The sequence below is a fragment of the Pelodiscus sinensis genome, chromosome 11 (assembly GCF_052426305.1).
Source record: "Pelodiscus sinensis isolate ZL-2025 chromosome 11, ASM5242630v1, whole genome shotgun sequence".
NCBI classification, from domain to species: Eukaryota; Metazoa; Chordata; order Testudines; family Trionychidae; genus Pelodiscus; species Pelodiscus sinensis.
This window is the reverse complement of record NC_143062.1, coordinates 10,701,636-10,726,055: the sequence shown is the minus strand read 5'-3', so window position 1 is coordinate 10,726,055 and position 24,420 is coordinate 10,701,636. Positions and strand designations below refer to the sequence as shown.

Below are 24,420 nucleotides of genomic sequence, written 5' to 3'. Positions count from 1 at the left end.
AATGTTTTCAGTTACTGGAAACTATCTTGTCTTGCTGAAAACCAGGTTATCAGTAAATGAAAAATACTCATTTGCAGTAAATATCACATTATTTTTGAGGGAAAAAAAAGCAGAAAACTGGTTCACCAAAACAGAAAACAAAAAATTTGAAAACAGTTCACAAAATCATGTTCCCACTTTTTGACCAGGCCCAGGATGGACACCTGTCCAAAGGGAACTGGAAAAAGATCAGCTGACTCATTTCACACCTTCTGTATCATCTTCAGCTTCATTTTCAGAGGTGCAGAAGGCTCCAAACTGGCAGTTAATGTGCATCTCTTGAAATCAGACCATTAATGACTATTGGAACATGCGCTTTACACCATGTTACTGGTCCTTGGAGCTATCTGCTCCCCTACAGAACATCCCTTTCCTCAACACAGGAGAGACAGCCATTGCTTTTGATATATAAGCTAACTTGTAAAACAGTCCAAAAAATACACTGGCATCCCATTTTGCTGACTTTTTCTTGCTGTCTACATTTCATTTGGACACAAGAGGGAGCTCTGGATTCCTGAAGAAAAAAGTCCTCCCCACAGATTCATTTGTAGATTAAGATCCTCGCCAATGTGCCAAACATTTTTCATGTATTTATTTATACAAATAGTACAATTAATAATAATAAGCTTATTCCTGCTGAGTCAGAGTCTGCTCTCAGCTGTACTGGGTTAAATTCAGGGGAAATCCATCACACTAGCGTTCTGGTCACACTTTAAAGACTAACAAAATATGTAGATGGTATCATGAGCTTTTGTGGGCACAGATGACAGGAGTGTAGTCACGAGCATCAACAGGGTAACTGAGAATTTACAATACAATAAAATCATAATGGTCCTTAACAGCCTTTTCTTTGACATCTCAAAGTAGTTTACTAAGGTGGCAAGGCATTAAATATCCTCATTCAGCAAAGAAACTGAGGCACTAAGAGGTTAAGTGACTTACCCTGCACCTCCACAGGTACCCGCAATTGCAGCTCTCGTTGGACCAGGACACGACTTCCCGCAGTTTCCATTGGCCGGGAATGTGGATCCGCAGCCAACAGGAGCTGCGATCACCCGTACCTTCAGCAGCGCAGGTAAATATAGTGGTGGCAGCCTGCCAGGGGTATCTCTGGCAAACTGGATCTAGCTTACGGGTCAGTATTTTCCCCAGGCCCATATGCGGGGGGCGGGGTGTGTAAGAAGGGTGCGCACACCCCTCCACACAGTCCTTTATTGTCCGCCACAGGCCGATTCCAGCCGACCTACGGAAGGCAGGGGCGGCACTTTGCCTCAGCCTCCTTCCCCCATGCTCCAGCCAGCTGGGGAATGCTGGGGCTGATTCCCCCCTTTCTCACACAGGAGTGAGGATGGGGGCAGGGCTGGGCCATAGGGGTTGGGGCTGGCCCACGGGGAGGGGCAGAGGGTGACAGCCACCAGCCCCTTCCGCAGCTTACCCTCCCCCGGAAATCCCTGCATATGGGCCTGTGCCCATCGCTGGTCTAGCATCTTATAAAGAAAGGGCCTAGCTACCCAAACATTCCCAATACTGTATTTAGTTCCAGGATACCCAGCTGTTCTCACTGGCTTCACAGGGAGGTTTGCCAGCCAATTCCAGAGGATCAGACCTGCAGTCTGACGCGAATACTTGCCAGTGTTTACTTGGCTGCTTTAATCCCACTTACTCCGAGAGCTGGATTGGGCCCTTGGAATGCCAGCTGCGGGCCTTGCATAGTGTCCCGTCCTTCCCCTCCCCCCAGGGGTGAGGAATTCCCACTTGGAGTGGGCATCTTTGATAGACATACAATAGGTTTCTGATGTGGTGAGCAGCAGCCCGAGTGACACATTTAGGGGCTGACACCTTGCTATATTAGCAGGGATAGAAGGAGGGGACAGCTGACAGAGACTTGAAGTTTGTCTCTGTACTGTTTGCCTTCTCTGCCCAGCTCCTGATCAGCAATTAGCTAACCATGGATGATATTTACAAGGCAGCAGTAAGTAATCTCCTTAAGCTTACCTTGATCTGTGGGTACCTTTGTTGTATTAGAAAGACGTTTCAAAGCGTTTTTGCTGCTCTCCGAAAGCCTCCCTAAGGCACCGCAATGATGATCTATGAGCCCTTAATGGAACAATGAAATGCACTTAGGAATGGTAGCTGAAGTAACGCACCTTCTAGTTCAGAACATAGATAGAACTTTTCATGCAATGGCAATTCTAAATATGACTGTTCTTCTTGTAAGCAGATTCTTCTAAAAATAAACAGCTCAATTATTCGTATCCAGGCTTTCCCTGATTCTGTACTTTGAGAGATGGCGTGTAAGTGTACTTTTTAGTATATTTTGAAAAATCTACTGACGTATTGGGTATGGCTACTGCTTTATCCAGAACTTGACAGAGCAATGGTTTCAATGGGGAAGAGAATTTGCAGAAGCTGAAACCGCAGCATTTTTATGTTCACGTATTACAATTCTGCCATTTCCAAGTTTTTTCCCCAGGTGAATGTTTTTCTGCAAAATGTATTTGATAAAGACTTAGGAAGCAAGTGATCTGATTTGCAATTTCTGTTTCCTTGTTCTTAATATCTACACGGCAAAAAATTATAATGTGACTCATGCTGGTTGTGCTTTCTAAAGCAGTTTTGCCTTGAATTATTGCATATCAAGTGTCCTGTATAAGCCCAAACCATTTTGTCTTCCTCCCAATGAAGGTGCAGCATTAGCTTGTACCTTGAACCAGCAGAAGAACATAAGAGTGACATTTTTCTGGAATCTGTATTGCATGAATCCCTTTACATTGAATTTTTGGTTACCATGTTCTGTACCTTATGTTGGTGGTTACGGGGTTATATATGGTGTTGTAGATAGTTAACAAAAGCACAAAGATACATCAGATGTGGATATTGCTTTCAACATTTCAAGATGTCCTAAAGGAAGAGGGATAGTTGACACATGGCAACAAAACCAGTTGTCTTTCATATTAGACTAACCTCAGTATTTAAAACCTGCATTGAGCTGGGATTCCATTCTGCAGTTCTCTTAGGTGCAGTGAGCCAAAAGCCCAAGTCTTCAAAAACAATGACACCAAAAAAGTGATCTCTAGAAGGAAACAACTTTTGTTTCTCTGCAATTGGATGTTTAATTAAACTTATGTTCCAAAATGTTTAGAGGCATCACCCACATTGTTATGAAGCAAGTTTAAAGCATTTTGAATGCCAGCAATGCTAACAATTAGCCAAATGGATCTGTCAGGCAGGCAGCTGGAATGCATTCTCTAGCACAAAGAAAGAATTAGAGTCAAGAATTAGATGGTTAAAGGAAGGTTTCCCATGGACAATTTTCCACCTGTTTCGTACCTCTCAACCTGCTGAACCCCATGAAGGCCTAAAATGCAGCAGACCTAATTAATCCCTAATCTAACACCATGGATTTCAATGACTTTAGACTAGGGATGAGTTTAGCTCAAAAAAGAATCACAAATACAAAAAATTCCATTCCTAATAACCAACAAACTTCTTACTCCAAGTTAGAAGACTCCAGGAAGTCCAGTAGAGATTTTGCTGTGCCATTGTTTCCCCCCTGGGGCACATTCAGATACTGTGTTGATGAAACAAAATACAGGACTATGTAGCACTTTAAAGACTAACAAGATGGTTTATTAGGTGATGAGCTTTCGTGGGCCAGACCCACTTCCTCTGATCAATATGATCTGATGAATATGTTGATGAGATCGAGTAAAAAACTCTAACATATATAACTGACAAGGGATTCCTGTTGTGAGTACATTCACACAACGGCATTTGCACTGTAATTATTTCACCAAGGCAAAATAATTGGGATGGGGCAGACATGTGAGGCAGACACCTTCTAAAGTGCAGTATATGGTACAGGATATTTCCTTGGACCATTCCATTAAAAAATCCTAAATATATGTACTGCAACAAATATTAAACCAGAAGAACAGAGTAACTACAGCACGGCCAAGCTGATTCATCCTCACCAGCACAATTTCAGATGGAAGCAGTGAATAAAGAATAAAGCCAAAAGAGGAATAACCTTGGCACTGCTTATGTATCCTGGCAGCATTTTCAGCATTTATGCACGGAGGCAGTAATGAAAGACGTCAACACCAAAACAAGAGGATATAGAAAATAAAAGAAAAAGGCCACAAATAGACAGCGGAGTCTTGGGCATGATCGTACGCCATTTTAATTTCATCCCATGGCTTATGTTGTTATTGCCAGAGCCTTGCGATGAATTTATCTTGCTACCATGATTGATGACCCATTGGTACAGTACATTCTTATACCTATACATTTATGCACAGGAAGGGAGGCACAAGTTAGACAGATGTAGCTTGATGCAAAGGAATTGGCCCTTTGTGGTTTGTGCAAGTTGGCGGCACATTGGAATAAAACATTGTCTTCCTTCCTTTCAATTTTTCGAAATGCACCAACAGAGCCCAATGGCTTTTCATCTTGCCTGCTCATGTCTAGATAAGGTTATATCAATGCAGAGCTATTTTGGTAACACTTTCAGACTCCAGTGAACCAGGCTAAGAACAGTGCCAAGGACAAGTGTCCAGATAAAAGGGCCCAAGGATAAATACCAATGCCATTCAGTTCCTGGGAACAATCAGAAGGTTTATCTTTATCACCAGCACCTCAATCATTGAGGCTTATAAATAGCTGACATGCCAAAAGAATTGAGTTACATGGAAGGCACGAAAGTGGCAAGAGGTGTTTATTTACCGGGTATAGCTCAGACCTTCGCAGCCCCCAACTATCCTATTTTACTGCCAAAACAATAAAAGAGCAGTCTGCAGCTGCCTGCCTCCCATCATGGGTGGCTGGACACAGGGGTTCAGATTTCGTGACGCTATGCCGAAGAAGGATCCTGCTGCTATTGTTGTCTGCATCTGATATGGACGGATCAGCTTTCCTGGTCTGTCCTCTGCATGTATGGTTGGTTAAAAAATCAACACGGCCCAGTACAAAATGCTGGGCATTTTGACCTCTGCCCCCACCACAGGCTTAGCAGTTTTCTAGCAGAAATTCACAAGGCTCTTATCAACAAAGGCCCAAGGCTGGGATTACACACAAGGTGTTGACGTTCCAGAGTAAATTGATAACACCGTGTCAGGGCCCAGGACTGGAATACAGATGGTGAGGCAGCTCAGAAAGAGAGTGTATTGGCAACACGGTTTGAGACGGGGGAGACAGGACAATGTTGGGGAAGCTGCTTGTAATGACAATGGATCACTCAGGCTGTCTACATTGCGGGGTGGTTTTTTTGCAGAAGAAGATATGTAAATGGTGTGCTCATTTGCATATCTTCTTCCGATTCTTTTTGCGGAAGAGGTTTTGACGCTAAAAAGCCCCGTGTTGACAGGGCAGTTTGTTGGAAAAAAACCCTTTTTCGCAAGATCCTGTAAACTGCAATTTTTGAGGCACAAGGGATCTTGCGAAAAAGGGGTTTTTTTTCTGACAAATGGCAAAGCCTCTTCCCCAAAAAGAATCAGAAGAAGATATGCAAATGAGCATGCCATTTGCATATCCTCATCCACAAAAAAACCCGCAGTGTAGACATAGCCTCACTGGCGTGATGTTATGGGCTGGAGAGGTGGTTGCAGATTTGGGTCCCATTTACATAGACTGGTTTCAGAAAAGGGGTAGGGAAATAGCAGGACCAAAGGCAGAACCCTGTAGGCGTCACAATACAGCAGCCTCGGGACAGAGGAGCGTGGGTGGCGACGAGAAGTCGCTGCTGGAGGAAAGGAACAGGGAAGGTGCTGAAAGGGCCGGGGAATTCTGCCGGCCGGGGAAATAGGAGGTGGCAGTGTGTGGTGTGACATGAAGCATTGCCATCAGGAAGGACTGACCTGCCGGGGGAAGCAGGTTCAGATAAGAGGGGAAGGGCTAGCATTGTCCAGGCCAGTGGATCTCAGCCTTCCCTGCAGGGGCAGATGACCGTTTTGCGGGGCCCCGGGCAGCATAATTTCGCGGGGCCCCCTTTGCCACGGTGCATGCGCAGTGACGCCATGAGCATGCGCGGTGGCGCCACGGCGCATGCGAGGGGCTTTTTGAAGCGCGGGGCCCAGGGCGGCCGCCCCGTTCTCCCTGCCCTATATCTGCCCCTGCTTCCCAGATTCCTGGGTCCCTTTCAAGAGGGTGATTTGTCTGGCGGGCCCCACGTTTCACCTCAGGTAAAAATTACTGGCTTGTGAAATAAGACACAAAAATACCCACAATGTCACAGCACATGGCTCCTGGTAAATTGCCGCCTTTCTCGTTTTTACCATGGAATTAGTCCAGGCCTGGATGGGAATGTGACTCATGTACCTACGGTTCAGTGCGATACTTGAACCTGTTTTCCACTTTTGAGCCTGGTCTGAAGCCGTAGCCCTGGTACCAGGGGCTGAAGCATGTAATGTAGCTTCACGGCAGATCCCTGCTCGCCACCCTCCAATGCTGGCCTTGAACATGTGATCCCCTAAGCCCATCCCATGACCCGTCTGGGGGCTGCAGCCCCCAGGTTGAGAAACACTCATCTAGGTGAGTTGAAACAAAAACCAGGACTATGTAGGACTATGTGGCCCACGAAAACTCATCACCTAATAAACCATCTTGTTAGTCTTTAAAGTGCTACACAGTCCTGTTTTTTGTTTCAGCTACACCAGACTAACACGGCTACATCTCTATCACTATTCTAGGTGAGTTGACTACACCCCGGGACACCTCTGAGTACTCCCAGAGGTACACAACGCCCTGGTTGGGAATCACTGGACCAGACCACTAGCACACGACTCAGCTACCCAATCCTATGTGTTGTTCCTGTAAACACATCTTATTAATTCCAATTTACACAAAGCCCCCGCTATTGGATTGCTCTTGATAACCAGGGAAGGAGACGGAAATGATCTTACGGTCCAGTATGAATTCAGTACTCGACTGGATGAACTCCTTTACATGGTTTGCTAGTCTTTAAAGTGCTACCAGACTATTTGTTGGTTTTTTAAGTTGATCCTGTACAGACTAACTCGGCTCCCCCTGAAGTTCCTTTACAAATGGCTGGGGTGCAGGGAATGCCACTACCCCTATATACGGCAAAGCAGGGTGCTCCTCCAACCTGCTAAGGCCATGGGTGCATAGAGTTTGGGGACTGGATGGTTCTGGGATTACCTGTGGACTTTAATAGACTGTGGAAGGCACAGCCGGCCCAAGCTAAGGGCTGACTGGGCTACCGCCCGGGGCACCCCATTGTAGGGGGCGCCGCACAGGGCTGCTGGGGTGGGCGGGGGCGGGGCCACACATGCGCCGGGTGCCCAGGAGAGAGGCCACACATGCGCCGCGTACCCTGGGCACCCAGGGGTGGGGCCACGCATGCACTGGGCGCCTGGGGGTGCCACACCCCAGGGGGCAGGGCCACACATGCGTCGCACTCCCGGGGGTGGTGCTGTGCTCCCGGAGCCCGGGGCGCACTGATGGCTCGGGCCGGCCCTGGTGGAAGGGCTGAGGAGCTGACCTCTACCCTGTCCATAGAGCCAGGTGTCCATTCCCAACAGAGCACAAAGCCTACTTAGTCAGGGTGAATTTTACAATAAGATTTTTCACATTAAACTATAGTCACGCAATTTAATATAGTTACCCTTATTTAATTCATCGTCAGACTCTATTACCTCCACTTGTCAAGCACCAGTGATTTAGGACTGTAACAGAAACTGGGAAGAACAGGAAGTCCCTCTGTTCTGTGGATAATCAATGCAACGCAGTCAAACCAGGACACTTAACATGTTCCCATGATACTTTAAGGGACCAATTCCACAGCAGAGGGAAGGGAGAGATGTGAGGCTAGAACAGGCTCCGCATTGCAGGGGTGGGGGGCGCCTCACCCTGAGCCCGTGGCCCTCCTGCAAGACGGTTGTGTATTGCGGACCACACTTTGACAGCCACTGATCTCCTGCATAGCACAGGCCACAGACCCTCACACCCAGTGATTTCTGCATGAAGCCCAACCCTCTGATGCCCCATTAGACCATCCTTGGGCCATAAACTGGCAAGCACAAGCCAGTCTACTCCATAGCCGAGTACTGTGGGCTGGTGCGGTCCAGAAATGGCCACCGTTGACTTCTCGATACTGGAATACTGTAATTCAGTGCGTCACTGGAACCCATAAGTCACTCCCAACACCATGGCTCCCCGTGCTGTCGCACAACCATCCATTCGCTGCGATGCCACAGCCCTCAAGGGAGTCTAGTGAACTGAGGAAACGTAGCATCTCCCCATCCACCAAGACCTCAACAACATCCCTCCCCACTGCTTGAAGTGGCGCAAGCCCTTTCGGACCCATGTGCTTCCCCTCCGACAATGTGACTTCGATCCTGATGAAGCGTGGAAAGCTGAACGGAGTTCACAAGGTGTCACAAACAAACATTTTGTGAAAGACCAAATGCAGAAGGTCCCGGTCTTCTGCCCAGCTTATGGGCAACCTTAAACCGCATCCACACCAACCACGGCAGAGGCAGATCCTGGATGCGTAAATGGAAAATTAAAAACTCTCTGGTGTGCGGCTGTGGTTACCCAGGACAGACCATGGAGCATTTAATAACTCAGTACCAGATTCCCAAATACAACAGCGGTGGCAATGTGATGCATTCTGCTACTTTCCTGACACAATTATCTAGCTTACGCTAATTGTAAAATTAAAGTTGCTCTACATCTACATCAGCCATATGGAGAACCACCACACCGTAGCTTTTCAGGTGCAACAGAGACTTCTCCCCTTTAGTTCTCCTACTTTGCATATTGAAATCCTGCCTGGACTGTCTAAAAACCAATCATGCCACATGCCTGAGACTCAGATTCTGGTTAAACATAATGTTAACTGCAGAAGAGTGGCAAGTATGTTTTTAAAATGAGCATAATAATGCCATATACCAAAAAAGGGGAGAGGGTGTCAAAATTATTTGGGTAAAAGACCCCCTTGCTCCACAAGAAGGACTGCTGTGAGTTTTAGTTAAGGGTTGTAAAGCGGTTTGAATAGTGAGCCGTATAAGTGGTATTATCAAGTAACGATCATGATTCAGTTTAATAAAAGTGAATTTCTTTCTCTTTTCATCACAGGTTGAGCAGTTGACAGAAGAGCAGAAAAACGGTAGGTGTGTCTTCAGTCAGACCCCCTTGTGGATAGAAGATGCCCTCAGGCATGGCTAGTCAACCCGCCGTTGACCCCGGCGTTAGCCTCTGGTTCAAACAGAACTGCTCAGGGGCTGTCACAAGTGAAAAGCCGCCCTCCCGCTGCCAAAGTACAAAGCAAAGGGAATGACTTCTGGTCCTCACGCTCTAGGTCAAGGGCTAAGAGGCGGGCCGTGGAGCTGCTACAGGGATGTTTCACGCTATTTGTGGTCTCCATGCTCTTTGGGACAAGCGCACGATTTGTGCGTGTGCCAGACCGACATCTGGCGCAGTGGTTCTCACACATTTTAGACGGCGTACCCCTTTCCAAACAGTGTAGTTTGCTGTGTACTGGGTTAACCGGTGAACTGCAGCAGGAGGGGGGACACTTCAGTTTGGCTGGGCTGGAGCGGCCCCGCCTGCAGCACAGGGGGCCCAGCCGGGTTGGAGCAGCCCCCTACCTATGGTGGGGATGCAGGCAGGAGGCTAGTCTAGCTTGGCCCGACCTGCTGTGCCACGGGCTGCTCCAGCTGGGCTGGGCAGGGTGCCCCCCCTACCCTCTGCGCGACGGGTCTAACTGGGCTGCTCTGCCCAGGCCAGGCTAGGCCAAGCCTGCCACACAGCACTGCATGTGGGGGCTGCTCCGGCCAGGCCCAGCTGAGTCCCGCACCGGTTAACCAGTTAACCCTTTATATCCCTAATGTGCACCCCATCTGACATAGGGTCATAATATACCTATGAATAATTTGTCAGGTCTTGCTAACCAGCGTGTGGCCTGCGATTTCAGGCTTTTTCTAGTGTACCCAATGAGAGCTCATGCTCCCCACTTGGAAAACCAATGGAGTGTGGCTCTGAACAGGGGCCTTTGGGCAGTTATGTGCCAAAAGTCTTGTATAATAATAAAGGCGGGAGTCCCCCAAATCCTGTTACAAAGCTCGTTCTTGTGAGAGTTCCAGCCCAATTCTGTAGCGCTAAGGTGCTTGGAAAGTTTGGTGGTGGGTGAGTTAGAGCTAGGGTTGCCAGATGATTGAAACAAAAATACCGAACATCCCCCTCCCCCAAAAAAACACCCAGAAAAAATTCTGTTGAAGAGGAGAAAAAAAGGGGGGGGGGGGAGACGAAAGTTGGTGAGCAAAAAAAAAAAAAAAGAGCATTAAAACAGTATGTCCCCTTTAAGAGTGAGTGCAGGGATAGGAACAGGGGAGCAGTTGAGCACTAAGACCCAAGGGAGACATCAGGACCAGACTGAGGGGTGGGCGAGCAACCAATGGGGAGCGGCGTCCCTTATAGCTGCCATCAGGCACCAGCCCCCGCAGTCCTGCAGTGCCGGCCAGCAGCACTCTTCCCCCCACGGCCACGGGCCCTGCCCAGCCAGGCGCTGCGTTCCACCAGCGGTGGCCGGGCCGGGCAGCGCATGCGCCGTGTGCACCGGGGGAGGGCCTGCGCCCCAGGGTCGGTCCCGCACATGTGCCAGCCCTGGGAAGCATTGCTTCCCCTAGGTCTTTTGGCCAGCAGCCACTTTGTGCCGGCAGCCTTGGGGAACCAGGTAAGCATGGGGGCTGGGGTTGGGGGACTGGGGGTGTTGGGGCCCGGGGGGTGGGGTGCGGGGGCTGGGTGCTGAGTGTTTGTAGGGTTGCCAGGTGCCTGGCATTTTTGCCTCCTGGCCGGGGAAAAATTCAGAGAATACCGGACATCTCAGGTGTCTGGTATTCTCTGAATTTTTTTACCGGGCAGGAAGCGAAAATACCAGACTGTCTGGGTGAACACCGGACACCTGGCAACCCTCGTTAGACCCTGGGGCTGGTTTAGCTGTAGGTCAATGAGGCAGCTGTCTTGAGGGGCAGATTTCTGGGAGAAATGTTTGTTTTTTAAAATTGCTCATGTTTGTCTACATGGTCCTAGAGACTGGTTACAGGGGTGTGACCTGCCAAGCTAACAGATAGAGCTCTCCTGGATCCACCTAGACCCTGCTGGAACGAACTAAGAGCCGGGGGGGGGGGGGCACCAGACGCTTTATTTGCCTCAGCATCCCCAGGTACGGCCGCTCGTAGCTCCCAGAGGCTGCGGTTCACCGTTCCCAGCCAATGGACTGGAGTACGTTAACATGCCCTAGGTCCCCGTTAGTTCATGCCAGAGGTCTAGAGAGGGCAGCACATTAGTAGTGTGTGCTACAATTCACACCCCATAGACTGGTCAGTGGTAGGACGTGGGGCAGCCCATGGACGCTTTGGGCAGCAGAGTGTCTTGAGTGGCCTCTGGAGCTTGTGGGTACTTTTCCCAGCTTTGAGCCCTTAAGCTCGGTCTCCTCTGGGCTCTCCAGCTCTACTTCACACTCTGCAACAAAGACTCCCTCGTGGCCCCTTGCGATTCGCTCAGGTATTGCCTGGGGCTGGGTCAGACTGTGCTAAGTGGGGTGCTGAGGGGAGCTGACCCCAGCAGGATGACCGAAGTCACAGCAGTGCAGGGAAGCTGGAGGACACTAAGTTTGACAGTCATGGATGCACCTAAAAAAGGCTGGAGATGCAGCTCTGAAACATGTTCATTTGGGGACCCCCGCAGCAATGAGGACTCCCCTGATTTCCTGCGGGCTGACTCTTGTCAAAAGGGCAAACCCCTCCATTTCCCCCTGTCCTCTCCAGAATTCAAGGCGGCCTTTGACATCTTCGTCCTGGGTGCCGAGGATGGATGCATCAGCACGAAGGAGCTGGGCAAGGTGATGAGAATGCTGGGGCAGAACCCGACCCCGGAGGAGCTGCAGGAGATGATAGACGAGGTGGATGAAGATGGTGAGCTGGTCTCTGCAATCCGCGAGGTGTCTCCATGCACAGCGAAGCGGTCACAGGGGGGCCAGAACCGCCGCTGTGACGAGCTGGCCCTTAAATACTGTGCGGCTTGGGCCAGGCAGGCTTTGCAGGCAGCAGGGTCACATGGAAGAACACAGCGCGCGTGCACGCTCCTTCCGCCAAAGAAAGTAGATCCGTGCCACGAGCATCAGGAAAGTTGAGTCACTTCTGGAGTCCAACCCATGAAGCAGCCAAACTGAATGCAGGTGGATCCCTTCTGCTAATACAGGTTGAATGTCCTTGGTCCGGCACCTTCAGCACCTGACTGGTCATGAACCAGGGAATTTGCCAGACCAGGGGAAGTCAATACCCGCCACTTAGCTGCTGCCGGCAGCGGGGCTCCTCTCTGGCTGAAAGCAGAAGGGCCGGCATTGATGGAGTGGGAATGGGGGGCACTCAAGGGAAGAGGCAGGGCAGCTATGGAACCCCGCAGCCGAAGTCAAGAGCACAGCCCCATGGCCTGCAGCAGAGCCCCATGGCCATCGGGCGGCCCTCCAGCCCCCAGCCTCTTCGCCCTGAGTGCCCTCCCCCTCTCTCCCTGAGCTTGAACGCCACAAACCAGCTTTTACCGTGCTCTGGGAGGACAGGGGAGGAGTCGCTGAGCGAGGGACCCATGGATGGTGGGTGAACATTGGGCTGGGGGACGTAAGCCCCCAGCCCTGCCCCTTGTGCCTGAGCCCTCCCCCCCCACAGAAGCTGAGTCCCATCCACCACAGGGACAAGTGTTCAGCCTCCCATGGGAACCGCCCCAGCCCTGGAGCACCATGGGGGGGGCAGGCGGCTCGCAGTCCCAGCCTCCCCACCCCGGAACACAAGGAGGGTGCACTGTCCCAGTGTTCACCACCTCAGCGGGCAGCAACATCTCCCCCCGACCCCTCCTCCCCCACACAAGCCTACTGCTTTAGATCCCACAGGGAGCTGTACTGAAGCGGGGGGTGTTCTGGGCCTTGCCATTTGGGTTCCCCTCATCTCTTATAACTGCCACCCATGGCGGGACTCGCAGCTTGTCCCCGTGAATGCTCTGGAACACTCATGGGTGCCGGAGCCCGGATGAGTGACGCCCGGAGTATAGAGGTTCACCCTGTATTGTCTCTAGACACAAAGGTTCTGTGCGGAGTGCACAGTAGAGACACAGGGCCATTTTGTGTAAGACTGTGAATACGTTGCAGGACTGGGGATGTAGGTTATGAAACAGTAAAGCTGAAATCTTCGAAGGGCCCCGACACCCATGAATTGCAATGAATGCTAAAGTGTCTTAGATGCCTTTGAGCAACCCACTGTAACAAATGGAAGGCGCTAAAAACATAACTACTATAACAGATGCAAACAATTTCTCAAACTGTTTTTAAGAGACAGTATCAGGATGTGGAGAGAATAGGACACGTGCAAAATTCTAGGCTGAAAATGTGATCCACCACATTCTTCTGTGTTTGCAAATCCCAGGGAACTAGACAGGTGCAGCTTCTGAGCCCAAACCAAATTCTTCAGGGTGCAAACACGTACAAGCACACCCATATAACACAACGATATAGCCACAAACAACTTCACAATAACAAACCAGATTGTTCAGACGAGTGGGAAACAATCTAGTAAAAAGAATCTTATAAAGATTTCAGTTCCAAATTTCCAAAAGTGTGTTAAACACAAAACGCAAGGAAAATTGTGCTAAGAATTAAGGAAAATATCTTCCCAGTGTCATTTAAGTAACAAATGACAACATACCATTTACATAAAAAATATAGTGCTTGATCGTCCACTGTCTTGCACTTTACCTCAGTGCAATGAGTGTCAGATGCTAGGAGGTCAGAATTTTCTGCACATTTACACAAGTGGCTGTGTTTGATATTCAATTTGCACTTGTATAAATGATTATATGGGGGGAAATAAATGGTGAATCCATCCCATAATCTCTTGCCCACTCATCAGTGCTACTACCAGGGAGTTTGTGGCTAGATTACTAAATGATAATTTAGTCTTTGTGTTATGTGTATGCCTTTTTGTCAAAAGCAAAAGCACACGGAAGATTGCCTTCTAGACTGTAGCATAATCTAAACCTTGTTTATTCCGCTTTCAGGCAGTGGCACTGTAGACTTTGATGAGTTCTTAGTTATGATGGTCCGGTGTATGAAAGATGACAGCAAAGGAAAATCAGAAGAGGAACTCTCGGATCTCTTCAGAATGTTTGATAAGTAAGAGACGGGGATGCAATACACTAAAACAAGAAATGATACTGCTAGATATGGTGCTGTGGAATATGTCCCCACAGTTACAGCTGCATTGAGTACAGGCAGTCCCCGAGTTACGCGGATCTGACTTATGTCGGATCTGCAGTTACGAACGGGGATTTTCTCTGAAGCGCCACGGGTCCGGCCCGGGTCCTCCGCGGCTTTGCTCAGTGTCTCCCTGGTCTGCAGACCAGGGAGACGCTGAGCAAAGCCGCGGAGGACCCGGGGCCGCGGAGGACCCGGGGCCGGACCCGCGGTGCTTCCAGCTGATCTGGAAGCGCTGCGGTCCGGCCCAGGTCCTCCGCCGCTTTGCTCCGCGTCTCCCTGGTCTGCTGGGGGGGGGGGGGAACGCAGCTAGTGCCCCCCCCAGCATACCAGGGAGACGTGGAGCAAAGCCCGGGGCCTGTGGTAGAGCAGGTGGGGCGCTGCCGGTTGGTCCCGCAGCACCACTCCTTGGCGCTACTGGACCAACCCGGCAGCACCCTAGCTGCTCTGCCCCAGGAGTCCTGATTCAGCTGCTGATGATCAGTTTCAGCAGCGACTGAATCAGGACGCCTGGGGCAGAGCAGCTGGGGTGATGCTTGGTTGGTCCAGTAGCGCCGAAAAGCGGCCGCGCTACTGGACCAACCCAGCAGCACCCGAGCTGCTCTGCCCCAGGCTTCCTGGAATCAGCTGCTGATCAGTTTCAGCAGCAGCTGACTTGGGGATGCCTGGGGTTCTTAAGTTGAATCTGTATGTAAGTCGGAACTGGTGTCCAGATTCAGCCGCTGTTGAAACTGATCAGTTTCAGCAGCGGCTGAATCTGGATGCCAGTTCCGACTTACATACAGATTCAACTTAAGAACAAACCTACAGTCCCTATCTTTTACGTAACCCGGGGACTGCCTGTATTGTGCTGAAAGTAGCACCCAACCACTTTGTGATATCTGAAGAACATAGACGGTACGTCTATACTGCAACACTATTTCGAAAAAACTAGCGCTATTCCGAAATAACAGTCCATGTCTACACAGCAGGCAGTTATTTCGAATACTGTCAAGCTGGAGGACTTCTTACTCCAACTCCTGTAACCTTCTTTGTACAAGGAGTAAGGGAAGTCAGAGGAAGAGTGCTCAATTTCACAATAAGTGCTGTGTAGACGCTCCCTATTTCAAAATAAGCTATTTTGAAATAAGATACACAATTTACGTAGCTTGCGTAGCTTATTTCGAGTTAAGCCCTGAAAATGACAGCATTTATTCTATGAGCTCAGGATTTATTTTCTGAGACAATTTCAAGGAAAGCCATCCATCAATTTATAAAGTAAAATTATTTTTTAAATGGGTCTTTTTAGAAAGTTAGCTCCGTATCAGACCTTTTTTCTCTAAATGATAACTCTTAATTTCCCCAGAGTTCAGACTCATTGAAATCTTATTCACGGGCTCAAAGAAGGTTGTCATTAAGCTTGATTTTTCCAGGATCTAATTGCCGAGATGATAAATTATAGGCTGAGCCAGTTTGGACTTTGCCTATCTACACAAAAATTGTAAGAGATGTGAATCTTGAGGGGATCTGGTGCTACAAGAGGTTTAGAAAGAGAAATAGTATTAAGAGCCGTCTTTCCATATTACACTTCATAAGTTAAAGTTGCCTCTGGTCTCCTCTTTCAAAATGGGCCCAAGCACATGCTTCAGCAGTTTGCTGAATCAGGGTTTCATCACTTGCCAAAGACTTTTACTTCTCCATGTCCAGAAAGACTGTCCCTTAATTCACTAGCAGAAGCAAATAACTACTATTCTCTTTTTCCTTTGTCCCACAAATCCTGTAGGATTACACCTGCAGAAAGGGGAAGAGTTGGTGCCCTCTCCTATATTTAACCTACCAATTCCAGACAGGGAACCCAAGAATGAATCCTAAAGGGCTGCTAACAGATAAAATAAATAGATGGGAGACCAGTGCAAGTGATGTAATATGGGGTGTGGGAGTCCATCCTTTTACAATCGTTTTGGTTTTATCTTGGAGCTTTTCTGTCATTGCACAGAAATGCTGATGGATACATTGACCTTGATGAACTAAAGATCATGCTACAGGCTACCGGAGAGACCATCACTGAAGATGACATAGAGGAGCTGATGAAGGATGGAGACAAAAACAACGATGGCAAGATCGACTATGACGGTAGGTGTGGTTTTGTGCATAATTTGGTTAAATGTTGTCGGTTACATAATTCAACCAGTGCGGCTTTGCATTTAAAGGAGCTTGGGAACTGACGTGCCGTCAGGCTGGCTCAGTCCTGGCTCACGCCGGGTCCCGGCAGCTACCCCCGCTGCGGCTCTGCATTTAAAGGTGGCCTCGCCTTTCCATTATCAAACTTTTGGTCAAGGGCTAGATGCCTGACAGGAGGTTAGTGGCTAAATTCTCCTCTCGCACACAAGCAACACAACGGGGCCCCTTCTTCAGGGAAATATGAATACGGTGGCGCTGATCCTGAAACTGACTCCATGCAGCTGGGCTCTGGGCCCCCAAGGAAACCCAGTGACCTCAAAGGGGCCCTACTGAATGGACCAACCTGTAGGATCAGAGCTTTTATCAGCGCTTCCGCAGGCACCAGTCTCCAGCACAACCCGGACCCATCATCACCATCAGAAACGGGAAATAAAACTAGTACCCACCCGCACACGAGAACGGCTTGGTCAGGATTGTAGAATTTCAGCCGTTCTATGGAGCTGGCTATCAAAATAGGGTGCTTGGTTATTTGGCAAAACGTTGGTCAATTTTTCTAAAATTCTTGACTTGCTCTGTGCATATTCCTTTGTAATAGGGAGTGCGGCTTCAGACTGCATGCACGGGGCATGATTAGAAAGCTATTGTTCTGCACATTAGATTGCTTGAACTAGAGCCTTGTCTGACGTAAATTGGTATCTCGCTATTGCTTTCGGTAGGGCTATGCTGATTTATGAGGTGAGATCTGACCACCTGTATATCGGGGTCAGTGTTTAGGCCCCGGGTGAGGAAACTTTTTTGGGCTGGGGGCCACTTACCCACAGAAAAATCAGTCAGGGGCTGCACACTAGTGAACAGAGAAAAACAACCAACCAACCCCCCTAAACAACTACAACAAACACAAAACAAAAACCCAACTCTCACTGCCATGGCCCCTGACTGAGAAGGAGACAGACACTCCCCATATTCCCCTCCCCCCGAGCTAGGGATGGGAGGGCAGCCTAGTAGTTTTTGTGTGCTCCAGTCCTGTGGTAGGGTAGAGGGGGTGCTGGAGCGCCAGTATGGCCTCCCCAATGCTGGTGGGAAGGGGCCCTGAGCTTCAGGGGCTGGATCCAGGCAAGCCAGGGGCCACATTCGGCCGCTGGGCCGGAGTTTCCCCACCTCTGCTCTAGGCAGTAAGCCTCCTCTAAATCTTTCTGTACTGCCTGTCTTTCATTGTGCTGAATCATGTTAGTGGCACTTTTAGGAGGGGTAACAAACCAGCTATGTGGAATTGCGAAGGGGAGAAAACGGATGAGAAGAAGGGCGATTTTGGAGATCTCCATAAAGTGCTGCATGCCACACACTGACTCTGTTTGTCATTTAAATACGCCTCTTTGATTTCCCTTCCTTGGCAGAATTCCTGGAGTTCATGAAGGGCGTTGAATAAATCTGAAGCAAGACACGCAGCCTTAACTTTTAAAGCCCTCTGATTCCTCCTCTCGTCCATGTGGTTGTATCCCCTCGGCTGCTAGTATGAAGACTAAGTGCTGAACAGGCTGGCCCTCAAGAGAATACACCGTGTTTGCTATTAAGTGCCTCAGAGGGTCATTCTATGGCTATTTAAGTAAGAGAACTGTAATAATTATCAAAGATGTTGCTAGCAAACATGACAGAGCCAAGTCTTGAGTCCCTTGACAAACTCTGAAGCAGATAATGCATCTGTAAAGAATATTTTCCCTAAGCACCTAACACTGTAAAAAGCAAAACCGGTGACTGCCAGAGAGTTGCAGGGCACTGAACATGCATGTAACCCCTCTCGGAGTTCCTCAGTCCCTGCATATTTCTTACAGTTACCCACTGAATCAAGCACATGGAACAAATTCCTGTTCCTAGTGAAATCGCTGGGAGTTTGCCATTGGATTTGATGTTCCCACGATTTGGCTCTTGGCTCCTGATGGGTTGAATCACACCACCTAGAACGTCTGACAATGAAACCGTTAGCATTTGGACCTTCAACTGAATGATGATTTGAGACACTTAAGCTGCGACTGAATACTGTGATTTAACCAGGACAATCTCTGTGCTTCCTCCACTTCTCACCATTGGCTTCAAGTGTGATGCAAAGCCACAATGTGTACAGAAATAAGATTCCTTTTTGAAATGCTAATAAAATAATCCGCAAGCTGGACTGTTATTTCCTGTCGGCTTGTTTTGCAGAAGTAAGCGCGAGTCGCAACTGTAAGGCCAGCAAAGGGAGCTCACAGAGGAAACACGTTCAGTGAAGTGTCAGGTTTGAATGAAACCACCCAGTGTCGGGGAAACGGGAGGGAGGGAGGTTTCTCAGGATGAAAGCGTTTCACTTCCAGGGATCACTGAGGCATGTCTACACTACAGAGTTATTTCACAAAAATTCCTGTTATTTTGAAATAACAAGGTGAGCATTCACAATAATGGGCATATTATTTTGAAATAATAACCCGTCATTCAAAGAGGAATGATGCCGATTTCAAAATTGCTATTATTTCGCTGTTATTGTGCTGTTATTTCGAAATAACTACTCCCCAGAGTCACTCAAAGTAATTACTCCCCAGTGCTTTCTGGGGCTCTAAGTTGAGGTAACGTGTTCACATTAAGGGAGCCTGCTTTGGACAAATTTTCTCACACCCCGGGAGTCATCGCAATGTCAACAGCAACCTTCAGGGTAGCCCAAGCCTCAGTCCTGTTGGGTTTCATGGAATTTAACTACAACAAGTTCTTTGCTGAATCAGGGCCCAAATGCATAGAAAGACGGCAAGGGGAGAGGATTCGATGGGCCTGGGCGCAAGTGGAGAGCAGAAGAGAGTGAGACAAGAGATCCAGACGTGGGAAGATTATGTAGGGGCCCAATGAGGAAGACACAGAGCTAAGAGATGGGGATTTAAAGAGATGGCCAGAACAGCAAGGCTACGTCTACACTGCAGCGCTATTTCGGGATATTGGAGATATCCTGAAATAGCTATTCCGTGTCTTTTGAGCACGCCCATTATTTCGAAATATAACGAGCTCTCTATTCCGATGTCCCTGTAAACCTCGTTCCAGGAGAAAGGGACATTTCAGAAGAGCAATTTATTTCAAAATAAGTGCTGTGTAGACACACTAAATTTCGAAATAAGCTATTTTGAAATAAGGTCGAAATTAGTTATGCAATTTGCATAGCTCAAATTGTGTATCTTATTTCGACCTCTGGTGCTGTGTAGACACACTCCACGAGAGAAAGGGTAAGGAGACTACTTCTTTAGGAATATCTCCTCTCCTTTCCCAACCCTTATTTCTCTTTAATAGTGGTCCCAAGAAATATCCCCTGAAGAAAGTTGGCAGCTTTTAGAAGAGACATTGTTAAGGGCCCAAAAGCAAACTATTCCATTGCATAGGAAAGATAGAAAGTACGGCAAGAGACCGCCTTGGCTTAACCAGGAGATCTTATATAACGTCAAAATCAAAAAGGAGTCCTATAAAAAGTGGAAACTAGGTCAAATTACAAAGGATGAATATAGGCAAATAATGCAAGTATGCAGAGGCAAGATTAGAAAGGCAAAGTTATAAAATGAGCTCAGTGTAGCTAGAGACACAAAGGGTAACAAGAAGACATTCTATAAATATATTAGAAGCAAGAGGAAGACCAAGCATAGGGTAGGCCCATTGCTCAGTGAAGAGGGAGAAACAATAGCAGGAAACCTGGACATGACAGAGGTGCTTAATGACTTCTTTGTTTTGGTTTTTGTCAAGAAGATTGGTGGTGACAGGATGCCTAACATAGTGGCTATGGCTAGACTGCAGGCTTCTTTCGGAAGCAGCTTTTCCGGAAGAGATCTTAAAGTTAGATGTTAGATGTCTGCAAGTCACCAGGGCTTGATGAAATACATCCTCGAATACTCAAGGAGCTGATAAAGGAGGTATCTGAGCCTTTAGCTATCATCTTTGAAAAATCATGGAAGTCAGGAAAGGTTCCAGAAGACAGGAAAAGGGCAAATATAGTGCCCATCTATAAAAGGGAAATAGAACAACCCAGGAAACTACAGACTAGTCAGTTTAACTTCTTTTCCAGGGAAGATAATGGAGCAAGTAATTAAGGAATTGATTTGCAAACAACTGGAAGAAAATAAGGTGATAGGTAACAGCCAGCATGGATTTGTAAAGAAAAAATCATGTCAAACCAATCTGATAGTTCTCTTTGATAAGATAACAAGTCTTATGGATAAGGGAGAAGTGGTAGATGTGGTAAACCTAGACTTCAGTAAAGCATTTGATACGGTCTTGCATGACAATCTTATCAATAAACTAGGGAAATACAACCTAGATGGGGCTACTATAAAGTGGGTGCATAACCATTCTCAGAGAGTAGTTATTAACGGTTCACAGTCATGCTGGAAGGGCATAACAAGTGGGATTCCTCAGGGGTCTGTTTTGGGACCGGTTCTCTTCAATATCGTCATCAAAGATGTAAATATTGGCATAGAGAGTGCGCTTATTAAGTTTGCAGATGATACCAGGCTGGGAGGGGTTGCAAGTGCTTTGGAAGATAGGGTCAGAATTCAAAATGATCTGGACAAACTAGAGAAATGGTCTGAAGTAAATAAGATGAAGCTTAATAATGACAAATGCAAAGTGCTCCACTTAGCAAGGAACAATCAGTTTCACACATAGGCTGTGTCTACACTGGCATGAATTTCCGGAACTGCTTAAAACGGAATACTATTCCGTTTTCAGTTTTTCCGGAAAAGGAGCGTCTACACTGGCAGGCTGCTTTTCCGGAAAAGCCCTTTTTCCGGAAAAGTGTCTGTGGCCAATGTAGATGCGCTTTTCCGGAAAAGAGCCCCGATCGCCATTTTTGCGATCGGGGCTTTTTTCCGGAAAAGACTACTGGGCTGTCTACATAAGTCCGGAATAAGGACTTATGCCCAAGCGGGAGCAGAATAATTTTTCCGGAATAGCGGCTGATTTTGTACAGTAGAGCTTTTCCGGAAATTCAAGGGCCAGTGTAGACAGCTCGCAGCTTATTCCGGAATAAGTGGCCCAGTGTAGACACAGCCATACAGAATGGGAAGTGACTGTCTAGGAAGGATACTGCAGAAAGGGATCTAGGGGTCATGGTGGACCATAAGCTAAATATAAGTCAACAGTGTGAGACTGTTGCAAAAAAAGCAAACATGATTCAGGGATGCATTAACAGGAATGTTGCAAACAAGACATGAGAAGTGACACTTCTACTCTACTCTGTGCTGATTAGGCTTCAGTTGGAGTATTGTGTCCACTTCTGGGCACCACATTTCAAGAAAGATGTGGAGAAATTGGAGAAAGTCCAGAGAAGAGAAACAAAAATGATGAAAGTTCTAGAAAATATGAGCTATGAGGGAAGACTGAAAGAATTGGGCCTGTTTAATTTGGAAAAGACTGAGAGGGGATATGATAGCTGTGTTCAAGTATGTAAAAGGGTGTTACAAGGAGGAGGGAGGAAAATTGTTCTCTTTGGCCTCTGAAGATAGGACAGGGAGCAATGGGCTCAAATTGCAGCAAGGGAGGTTTAGGTTGGACATTAAGAAAACTTCCTACCTGTCAGGATGTTTAAACACTGGAATAAGTTGCCTAGGAGGGTTGTGGAATCTCCATCTCTGGAGATATTGAAGAGCAGGTTGGCCAGACATCTGTCAGGGATGATCTACAGTGCTTGGTCCTTCCACGAGGGCTGGACTCAATGTCCTCTCGAGGTTCCTTCCAGTTCTAGTGTTCTATGATTCTGGGATTGCCACATTCCTGCAGCATTAACATTCCCTCACACACAGCTCAGCCTGTCTATCTCCACTGAATTAACATTCACAGCTTAGCTCTGCAAATCAAACATTTACCCAAGGAAAGCAAACATGCACAGGCCGAGAGAGTGGCATCACTCAGTGCCTTAAATATTGACCAAGATACAACGGCTGGAGGAATTCTCCGCTGGGCCTGTCAGAAATTGCCTAGTGACTTTGATCAAGGGGATTCTGGGCCCAGGCTACAGATGGGATCTGGTGTAAAAGCCAAGAGCCATTGTAAGGCAACTGATGGTCCACCAAGCACCTGGCCCTGCTGAAAGTCAGAGGCAAGGAGGGCTCTTGGGGACAGAAGCTCTCTGTTGCCCCAGGAGAAGGAGCCCCATAGTCTGTTGCACTCCCTGAGCTTTCTGGTAACCGGATGGGATAGAAAGGGAAGAGTTTAAGCCTCCAGCTCAGCCAATCAGCCCTGAGATCCTGAGAGGTGGGAGTCTGAGGGTTCCCCCAAGGGGCCCAGGGATGGCTCAGGTCACCAGTGGGGTCATTCTCAGAGGACGTCCTGTCCCATCGCTTTGTGAGAGATTCCCACCATGAGGGCTAGAGAGCAGCCCTCACCCTGGTCAGCCAAGGGAGGGAAACCAAGAAGTCAAATCCCAATGTCCCCACTAACTGTAAGGGACCAAGTCCTAGGTGGCAAAAATATTCTCCTACCTTTGCCTGGTGTTTTGCCTTCAATTTGGCCAGCACCGGTGGATCAGGCTGCATTGGAACCAAACCTCTCGCAGACTCTTCCCTTCTCCACGGGGACGTCCGTCTTCTAGCAAAATTAATATTGTGAAAGAAGAAAATTCCCAAGAAGCTCCTTCTCATGACCCTGAATTCTCTCTCAGTCCTCAAGGGGAGACCGCAAGGAGACAACCTGCAGGAAAGCCACGGGGGTCTCTGAGAGTGTCCCTGCCCTGCAGCCTGTCCCACCTGCCCGTTGTCATGGACTCTCTGTGAGATCACCACCTCGCAACCTCCTTTAACCAATACGCTGAGGGGCTGTAAACAGCCCTTGTGATGTCACTGCCACACCCATCCCTGCCCTGCAGGGCTAATGTCCTGGCCTGGCCAGGCCCTTTGCATATTTGAGCTGTTCTCTCTATGTCACCCCCCCTTCCCCACACACACACACACGATGCGTCTAGACTGCCAAGATTTTCCGCAAAAGCGGCTACTTTTGCACCAAAACTTGCCAGCTGTCTACACTGGCCACTTGAATTTGAGCAAGAGCACTGACTTTGTAATGTACAAAATCAGTGCTTCTTGCACAAATACTTTCACGTTCCCGCTCAGGAAAAAGCCCTCTTGCGCAGAATACTTGCCAGTGTAGACAGGGAAGAACTGTTTTGCGCAAAAAAGCCCTGATGGCTAAAACGGCGATCGGGGCTTTCTTGTGCAAAATCATGTCTAGACTGGCCACGGATGCTTTTGCGCAAAAGCACTTTTTGCACAAAAGCATCCGTGCCAATCTAAATGCACTTTTGCGGAAATGCTTTTAACGGAAAAACTTTTCTGTTAAAAGTATTTCCGCAAAATCTTGTACATTTTCCTACTGCGTGTGGTAGGAATACGTGTGCCTATCTGAAGCGAGATGGTCACTCGCTCCACACTGCCCTGTATTCGCCAGAATCTGCCCCATTCTGTAGTACGAATCTGTGATATGCTATGGATCTGAATCGCTTCTGACGCAGATTGGAATTATGACCCATTGCAACGAATCCATCCATAGATGTGCATTTGGGACTTGCCCACCCTTTATTTAATAACAAGCAACAGAGACAGATTTGAAAAGCCTAAGAAGGCAGCTGAATGCCTCGCAGGGCTGCACAGTACCCAGAATGCTGTGCACCCATCAGGAAAATGTGTTCACCAGTGGCCAGGTAAGGTGTGTACAATTACCTGATTTGTAAGTGCAGCTGCAGCAACTGCCAGCGTGGAATGATGTGAACATTTGGCTCAACCTGCATGGTCTAGAAAATGTGGCCCATCCACAGTCACTTCTAAGCACCTCGTGCCTGAAAGGGCCTAGTTGGGACCTTAGCAAAAACACACTGAACATGTAATCTACCGCCATTAGTCCAAATGCCCAGTTACATCTCCAAGCAGGAGCAAAATCTGATGGAAAAGTCAACAAACACACCCAGCACATGC

At 48.1% G+C, this 24,420-nt stretch overlaps 1 protein-coding gene across 1 annotated transcript; it reads left to right on the top strand.

The window, feature by feature from the left end:
* The first annotated feature begins 1,859 nt into the window (after positions 1-1,859).
* Positions 1,860-18,626, top strand: TNNC1 (troponin C1, slow skeletal and cardiac type). Its single transcript, XM_006127609.5, has 6 exons — positions 1,860-2,011; positions 9,136-9,166; positions 11,826-11,972; positions 14,104-14,218; positions 16,275-16,411; positions 17,854-18,626. Exons 1-6 carry the CDS (start codon positions 1,988-1,990, stop codon positions 17,883-17,885), a joined length of 486 nt encoding a protein of 161 aa, XP_006127671.2. The 5' UTR covers positions 1,860-1,987; the 3' UTR covers positions 17,886-18,626.
* Positions 18,627-24,420: the final 5,794 nt, after the last annotated feature.